General features: G+C 34.2%; 1 protein-coding gene and 1 long non-coding RNA gene across 2 annotated transcripts; both read left to right on the top strand.

The window, feature by feature from the left end:
* The first annotated feature begins 271 nt into the window (after positions 1 to 271).
* On the top strand, positions 272 to 4,456 carry LOC128558566 (uncharacterized). The gene is made up of 2 exons (XR_008371721.1): positions 272 to 571; positions 3,767 to 4,456. It is a non-coding gene; the product is annotated as an uncharacterized LOC128558566 (long non-coding RNA).
* Positions 4,457 to 7,304: 2,848 nt separating this feature from the next.
* LOC128558246 (uncharacterized) lies at positions 7,305 to 7,655 on the top strand. Its single transcript, XM_053547139.1, has one exon. It carries the CDS (start codon positions 7,305 to 7,307, stop codon positions 7,653 to 7,655), a length of 351 nt encoding a protein of 116 aa, XP_053403114.1.
* Positions 7,656 to 8,931: the final 1,276 nt, after the last annotated feature.

The following is an 8,931-nucleotide window of genomic DNA, read 5'->3' as shown; positions in this document are numbered from 1 at the left end:
AACTGGCTTCTCTTCTCTCATACCCTCGTGGTGATGAATTCTATCAGGAATGAGGTGTCGAGAGTGACTAATATAAGTTGTAGAACTTGCTTCACAATCGACCTAAAATAAATTATGTATAAACTAAGTTGTTTATATTCTATGGTGTTCTAGAATGTTCTTCCACAATACTGATAAACAGGGAGTTACAATTATTTTTAAAGTCTGGATTGTTCTTGGTTTTATCCAGAATATTCTTTTTATTGTTGGTGAAACTTGAAAGTTCTGGAATCTTCCATGATACTTTAAATAGCAAGCTGTCTGAGGACAGGGTAGAATCTACAGTTAAAGATGTTATTAAAAATTTACCTGTATTTCTTATTTTCAAAATATTACCAGTTCGGACATTTAACATTTGAAGGATTTACATTAACATTGTGGATTTAAAATATTGTTTGAAGAGGATTTATATCATTTGGACATACTGAATTCACTTTGGATTTGTGAATAATTTGGAGTTATAGCTCTTAGGATTTAAGTTTGACCAGGACAGGAATTGGACTTTTTTTGCATATTTATATTGGCCTTTGCAGTAAGTTACATTTTAAGGTATCTGAATTGTTACTTTTATAAATGAAATTCTGTTATTGTTTATAGCTGCTGGTTTGTTTTTCTGTTACCTTAAGTATTATAAGTAACAAGCAATTGTTACCCTTTGACGTAACAACTTTATCCACCAAAAGCCAATGTTTCCAATACTATACGTTTACCTAAATGAATCCGCCTGGAAAAGGCACGTCATTGGGCAGGAATTGAGTAGGAATTGCAATAGTCCGTGTGAAATTGACACGGACACGGATTTTTTCTGGAGTCCGTACGGAGACTTTCATTTTTCCGTGCGGATAAATTTAGTTTTCCGTGTGAACTCTCATTATTTTCCTGCTGCAACCCACACGTCATTTTGGAAGACACGGACTTTTTCGATTTAGTCAAATTTTGTAGACGGAATTTTGGCACTTAGTAATTTTTACAACACGGACTTTTTCCACTTAGAAATTTTTACACTCCTACAAGCCCCAAAACAAGAGTAAAACGAAGTATGGATACAAAGGAATAATGAAAAACATTACTTTGAAATCTAGTAAAGTTTTAGCCTATATTTGATCGCACTTAGCTCAGATTTCCGCACTGCATTTCAAATGGAGAAAATGCGGAAAAATTGCTGAAATCTTCATTCTGCAGAAAAAGATTTTTGTTTTTACGGAAAACATGCAGAATAATGACACTACATTTCTCAGTTGCGGAAATTCTGACCTTGACTATTTCATAAGATAGGGACATTATACTTTGAAAAAACTTGGTAAATTTGACTTTTTCTGGTTTTTCTTTTAGATAAATTAAATATTACAAGATATTTTTGGAGTAAATGTTGGCGGACCTCTTTAATTAGGAATGAAAAGAGTTTCATTAGTTTTCTTTCAGAAATTAAAAAAAAAATGTTGTTTGCTAACTAATGAAAATGTTTTGAACAATCTTGGTAGAAAGTCACACATGGACCATTTGTGTAAAATTATTGTAAAGTCTGGCTAGCAAGATTTAAAAAATAGTCACTTGAGTATTTTTCTTTGTTTAGATATCACAGATATCTCTACAAATTTAGATATACCTTGTAATTTAAGGCTAGTTTTTTTCTAATGCGTATTCTTTCTGTTGATGTGTGGTGTAGATGTTGTTGCAATTGTACTTTTTTTATCAAATGGGTGCTGTGTGAAAGGCTCCAAAGAAGAGGCATATTTCTATTGATTTTACTCCAAGATACATTTTTTTCTCCAACTAATCATGTTTTAAACCAGTCCCAGTGCCCTTATGAAATAATGAGACGTACTACACTTGGTTTTGAAGCATAAACCAGGCCGTGACGGTAATGGGTTGTTATTTGACAAGAACCAGGCGTAAAGGTGCAGGACTGGTAATTCTATTTTACTTACGGGCGTAAATCGCAAGAAAACCAGGCATAATCTTTAAAATATCAGGCGCAACAAATTAATGTAAGACAAACAGAGCTGTAAAAGGCGAAAGTTCGACTTTGAAATTTTCTAACTTACAGAATTTTTTTTATTGGATTTAACGTCGGACCGACACATCATGATAGGTCATATGGTGACCTTCCAGCTTTAATGGCGGAGAAAGACCCCTGGTGCCCCTCCGTGCATTATTTCATCACGAGCGGGCACCTGGGTAGAACCACCGACCTTCCGTAAGCCAGCTATGGCTTCCTCATATGAAGAATTCAACGCCGCGAGTGTGGCTCGAACCCACATCGATGAGGGTCAAGTGATTTGAAGTCAGCGATCGTAACCACTCGGCCACGGAGGCCCCTAAAAAAAGTCTGACTTAGGATTTGTTTTCGCTTAAAAAAATCTAATAAAGCATACAATCTGACATTTCTTCAGATCATTTTTTTTTTGTAAATCAATTAGATATTACAAGATATATCAAACACATTTGGAGTAAATGTTGGGGCACATCTAATTATAAATCTCATAAGTTCTTTTTTTTTTTCAAAAAGCAGACGTACGTGTGATATGCCAATGCTTTGGTGAGTATGACTTAGCTTTAATGCTAAAAATGAAATAGAATATAAATGACCATTGAATTACAAACAATGATCATGTAGAAAAGCTAGGATAGTCAATAAAATGGCCAATGTATTTGTTTTTAACTAATGTACACATTGTATAAAATACAATGTTTAAAAGGCAGTATGTGTAAATTTCTACATGGAGAGTCGGACCAATTGTAAAATTGGGAACGAGCTGAATGGGGACGAATGAATCGTAAGACAACATTTACGTGTATTTTTTTCGGACTTGCGTCAACTTCACATATAAATACAATCAAGACCAGTAAAACTATACCATTTAAAATGAAACTTCATATATGTTACTGCCAGTTTTAATTGAAAACGCCTAAATATTGAGAAAGTACAGTCTCCCGATTGCTATTAGATCTCATGCGCCGCCATGTTTGTTTACCGAAGATACCTCAGCCAATCAGCTTTTACGGGAAGTTGCTGGTTACCTGTCGCATTATTCAAAAGTTGGCCATCGCAGGAGACCATTTTGTATTGGCATATTTGATTGGTTATTGTAAGACCGAGGGTCAAATGATTCGAGTATTTCTATTGGTTTTCAAAGCTGTTGCAGTTTTTGCGCCATCTTTAAAATTTGTGAGATGTTTTTCTGTGACTATGTTGTGCCAAATTGTGGTTCTGTAGTAGCATACCACGCTGACCAAACAATTCAATCGTTGAGAAATCCTGCGACTTAATTCCGGAAGCAAAAGAATATAAGTAAGGGTAGACTTCTTGGAAAAAAAAACAGAGCCCCAGAGCCACGCATTTGCAAAGTAGGCCCACAACAAACGATTTACAGTCAACTCGTCCCCGATTTGGTCATTTCGTCCCGCTTGGTGATTTCAAACTGGTCATTTCGTCCCCCATTTTCAAACGTATTTTTTGAAAAAAAAAATCAAAATATGATAAATTAAGTCTTTTTTATTTGTTAATTTCCTGTTTACTTGTTTACTGATGAATTTGCCTCTGAAATCTGAATACAGGCTTTAGCCCCTACAAGTATTTTCCCCAGTCTTGAACTGAAATTTAGTTTAAATTTACCTTGAACATGATCTTATCTGTAACTGCAATTTCAGGCTTATTCTGTTTGTTAAAATGCTTTTTAAGGAATATTTTACACTTTTGATTTTGTAAATTTTATTTGTTTTTCAGATAACTCACAGTGCTGGATATATTCCCACATATCGACATAAATCCAGCAAAGATCAATAGAAAACTTGTTGTCAATGACATTTTTAAATAGAAAAATGGAAAATCCACAGGACAAAATCGAAATTGTACGGTTTGATTGAGCCTGTTCATGGACAGTAGTGGAAATGCAACCTATTGCCATGATGCAAGAAGATAAATCTGACAATTAACGGTCACTGTGAATCATCGGAAGTACCGGTATCATCTTCATCATAATTAAAAAGTGAAAATAAATTGAACCTTTTAGTACTTCAGTTCAATTTGTCGATCATCTATTAATTATGTTAACAGTTATTCAACCATTTTTACGAATAACAACAACTTAATTATTGGAGGCATTCACATTGTTCTGACATTAAAAGGATGTGAATTTTGTTCTACAAAGCAGCATGAATGCATTTGCCGAGTTTGATAGTGTATACAGCTGGAACTTTTGCTTAGAATAATCTTGTGTTTCAGATAAATTAAATTTAGACTACTGTATTTATCATCAGATTAATTTCCACTTGCATAACTGTGCCTATTTTTAATTCATTAAATGTTTTAAATATTTTAAATAACTAAATTTCAGGCATTAATATGCGTCACTGTATGAGCTTGTGCGTGAAAATATATTTAACTAAAATTGAATAAAAAACATAATTTTAAAGATTCTGAATATGATATTGTATAAGCTCATATTAGTGCGAAATGTTTTTGGCAAGCTATTGTGACCACCCAATGTCCGTCATCAAACTTTCATTCTAATTAAAGCTTGTCGTATTTGGAAATGAAAATTCTCTTAATTTCCCGCAGTTTCTTCACATTCTGATTAATTGCTGCAGATTTCCTCAGCTCAATACTCAGCATTCGCCATTGATTGCAGAACTTTTCTGATACACGATTTTCTCTCAATTTCCGCATTTTCCCCGCATTCGGTGGCTCAATACTCTGCATTTAATTGCGTAACTTTTCCAGTTCTGATCTTCTCCCAGTTTCCGCATTATTTCCGCATTCGGTGGTTCAATACTCTGCATTCCACATTGATTGGGGAACTTTTCGAATACCTGCTTTTCTCCCAATATCCGCAGTTTTTTTCCACATTCTGGATTTTGTTACGGATTTCCTTGACTCAATAATCCTCAATATTCCGCATCATTTGCGGAGATGATCCGAGATCTGAGCTAATTAATGTATAATATTATAAAAGCAATGTTTAATTAAGAAATAATAAGTTCTCAAGTGTGTTTTATCGTAGAATAACAGGTGTTTTGAGTTCTTATGCATAAAAATATATCAGGAAGGCCGTAGGCCTGAGTGATATATTGTTTCGCATAAGGACAAAAAACTAGGGTTGTTGTAAGATAAATCACACTTGGGAACTTGTTATTTCAATTCTAACACGATATTCTAGTATCAACAGTCCTAGAAAAAAAGGTAACTATTTTTTTCGACCGTGCTACACACCTGGATCGGAAGACGTCATTGTACGCGAGTGGTTTATTGCAGATTCTAATATGGCTAACAATGCTTTAATCATCACAACAATGTTATGCTGACGTCACGTCAACGTGATATTTAGCGCCATGTAAGCATCAAGAAATAGCGCTTTCAAATTTCATGAAATATTTTACTTAATAACATGTTTTAAACGAAATGTCATATTGCACAAATGTTTTAATTTATACACATACTGAATTAATTATTCGCTTTGCTGAATAGTTCACAATAATTTTTGCTCGAACTGAATTCTGCCGCAAGAAGTATTACCGTTTCCGGTCCTGGCGTATTTTAACAAATACCTACTATTGGCGCCATGCTTGTGCGATGAAACAGTTCCATCATATTTGATATAAATTTTACAATTATAAAGAACATATCTAAGAATCGAAATAATTTATAGTTACGCCCTCGTGAAATTATTGCGCCCGACGTATAACCACCCATCGTGTACAAATAGTGATAAAGCACTGCTTTGCTATAAATTATTTTTTAAATAACTCGAGATAGATTTTGCTCTACCTTTATGTAGGTTATTCGCTGGCCCTGTTAGAATATATTATAAACAGCATATTATATAAAGAATTATACGCCCTGAGTGAGGCTGGAACCTACATCGATGAGAGGCAAGTGATTTGAAGCCAGCAACCTAACTACTTGGCCACGGTCAGGCCCTACTGTCGGTCCAATAAGCATATGGGCCATGCCAATTGTCTAGAAAAATGACGTGTGTAAAATACTTCCGCACGGAATCCAAACGGAATTTTGTTTTGATTTCCGTCTCATTTACATATTCCGTGCCTATTTTCCTGCCCAATGACGTGCGTAAAGCTGCTCCGCACGTAATTTTTTTCCTGCTAATTTAAATATTCCGTGCCCATTTTCCTGCCCAATGACGTACGTAAAGCTGCTCCGCACGGAATCCGCAAGGAATTTTTTCCTGCTAATTTAAATATTCCGTGCCAATTTTCCTGACCAATGACGTGAGGAATCTCTGTTTTATTTGGTTACCTTAAAAACTGAATTCCGTCTGGATTCCGCCTGGAAAAATTGAGCATTTTCCGTCTCTAATCCGTGCCACTGACGTGCGTAAAATTTCGTACAGGTTCCTACCCGAGGGAAAGTGTGTGGATTTAAAAAACACCGAGAGTTTATTTTAATTTTATATACAAACTGTCACAAGGTTGGGAAAACAGCTGTCTAAGATACAGACAGACATGTTCAATCATTTTTCTAACCAAACACGTTCAAAATAAATCGCGCTGAAAAATAGTATTTATACAGTTTTAACATGATTACGTCATAATAATGCCAGTACTGTGACGTCACAAAACTTCATGCTATTTTAGACAATGTTTTTTTCCGTATGAAAAGACCGGATATCTATCCATGGTGATTGTTCGGACAAATGCATACTATCTCCGCTAGGTATGCAAGCATTATCATTTCGCAGTCAAAAACATGACTACAATTATTCTTAGATATTATTTATTGTAATCTTATTTATTATTTCGTGTTCAGCAGACACAGCTGTTTCAAATGATCCCAATAAAAAACTATGGGGTCACCAAGCATCGAAGTGTTACTTCTTTTTGTGGATCGGATACCTCAAAAGGATCAAAATTAATAAAAATTTCTAATCATTAATAGTGTCGCTTACAATGGCTTCAATTGTTCAACATTTAAGCAGAATTGTGACATATAGGGCTATACACGAAAAATAATAAATTAATAATGTAGATCTTTATGATTTTATTCTGATGATTATTTTCTGAAATATCAGTTTTTAAAATTGTTTAAGCCCAAATAAAGTCCGTTATAAATCAGATTTCAATTCAACTAATCTAAGGCGGCTAATTGCAAGTTATTTATAAATCTCTGATCATCTATTAAGTACTATACAGTCAATGATTAATTATGCATACACGAACAATACTACCCAATTCCAGGACATGCTATCAAATAGAGGGATAACAAAAAACGAAAATACTGATAAAATAATCCTGGACACCTGTAAAAAATGAATGTTACTATGGACCTGTCTGAAATTGACCGGAGTCACCGTGTGGGCAAACCCAATCAAACTGGAGGTCCAAGACCTATTATCGTTAAATTTATCTCGTACCGAGCCAGGCTGCATATGTACTCGGCAAGGGCTTCACTAAAAACCAATGGTATAACTGGAACCTATATAAACGAGGATCTTACGAGACAGCGCAGCTTCGCCTTTTACACTGCACGAGTTTTGGTCAAACGTAAGAAACTCAACAGTTGCTGGACATCAGATGGTGTAGTGCTAGTGAAGGACAATTATGAAAACATTCACCGTGTAACAAGCAGTGATGATCTTGCAAATTTTGAACATTGCTAAAAGTTAGTGTTGTTGAAACTTTTTAAGTACATACCGTAGTCACAATGTGTAATGGAACATTAAATTTTGGGTCAAAACCATGACCGTTATAATTGATTGATACGCTTAGAGCTTTATTTGATATATATATATATATATATATATAATCTACCTGTGTAAAGTTTTGCATAATGGTCTTGATTGATAGATATTAACCTGTGTTTTTGCTTGCACGTTGTAAATTAGTGCTTATTATAAAAAGTATGCACATAGTGTAACATATTTGAGTCTGAGTGATATCAAGACTAGTTTTGTTTGTACGTAGTAAAATATTTTCATTTTAGGTGTATACGCATAACTACCAGTGTTTTTGCTATACGTTCGAAAATACTGCATATTATAAACAGTATGCAGAAAGTATGCACATAGTGTATCATATTTGAGTCTGAGTGATATCAAGACTCGTTTTGTTTGTATGTTGTAAAATATTTTCATTTAAGGTGTAGACGCATATTTACCTGTGTTTTCGCTATACGTTGTAAAGTACTGCATATCATAAAAGTATGCACACATTTAAGTCTAAGTGATATCATGACTCATTTTGTTTGCACGTCGTAAAATATTTTTTATTTTAGGTGTTCAGGCAGAGTAACGTACTCGTAACTAGTTCTCATCAAGACTTTACTTTTCTAGAATATTTAAAAAAAAAAATTATACCTTTGACAGTATTGTCTCGAAGTCAATGCGTCTATTTGTTGATGGAGTTCTTTATACGATCGTTTTCACATGTTTGTCCATTTTGAAGTATTGGCCATTTCTTGCTTAATTGTAAATGCTGACTGTTTACTGCTTTGTTGTTTTATAATCAGTAGAAATACAGCACTAGTGCATGAGTGCTATGCATAAACGTTATTTGGCTTTGAACCTTTCGGTCAGTCATCTACATCTAATATTAAGTGACGCCTGTCTATAGTTTTATAAATTACAATATCTAGTTAGTCATATCATTGAAATGTTTAGCTGACATATAAAACTATAAAATATAAATCTGATCGTTTTTAAACAAAGATCGCGCTAGGTATATTTGTATATACTGATATTCTGTCTAGTACAACTGAGCCTCAATTCACAATAATATTCACAATATTTTGATCCGTTTCGAAACTTTTATCGGTTTATGAAGCCTTTGCCATTTAAGGTATAGGTCCATGTTTCGGAGAAAAAAGTTCAAACGTCATCAAATCATAAAAAGAAAGCTTTGTTTTACATGAAAATATAACAGCATATAAAACATTTA

Source organism: Mercenaria mercenaria, chromosome 7, assembly GCF_021730395.1.
Source record: "Mercenaria mercenaria strain notata chromosome 7, MADL_Memer_1, whole genome shotgun sequence".
In the NCBI taxonomy this organism is placed as follows: domain Eukaryota; kingdom Metazoa; phylum Mollusca; class Bivalvia; order Venerida; family Veneridae; genus Mercenaria; species Mercenaria mercenaria.
The sequence above is the reverse complement of the archived record's forward strand: the minus strand, read 5'-3'. Positions and strand labels throughout refer to the sequence as shown.

Excerpts from the sequence above, each read along its gene's own strand:
- LOC128558246 (XM_053547139.1), top strand. The coding sequence starts at position 7,305 with ATGAATGTTACTATGGACCTGTCTGAAATTGACCGGAGTCACCGTGTG.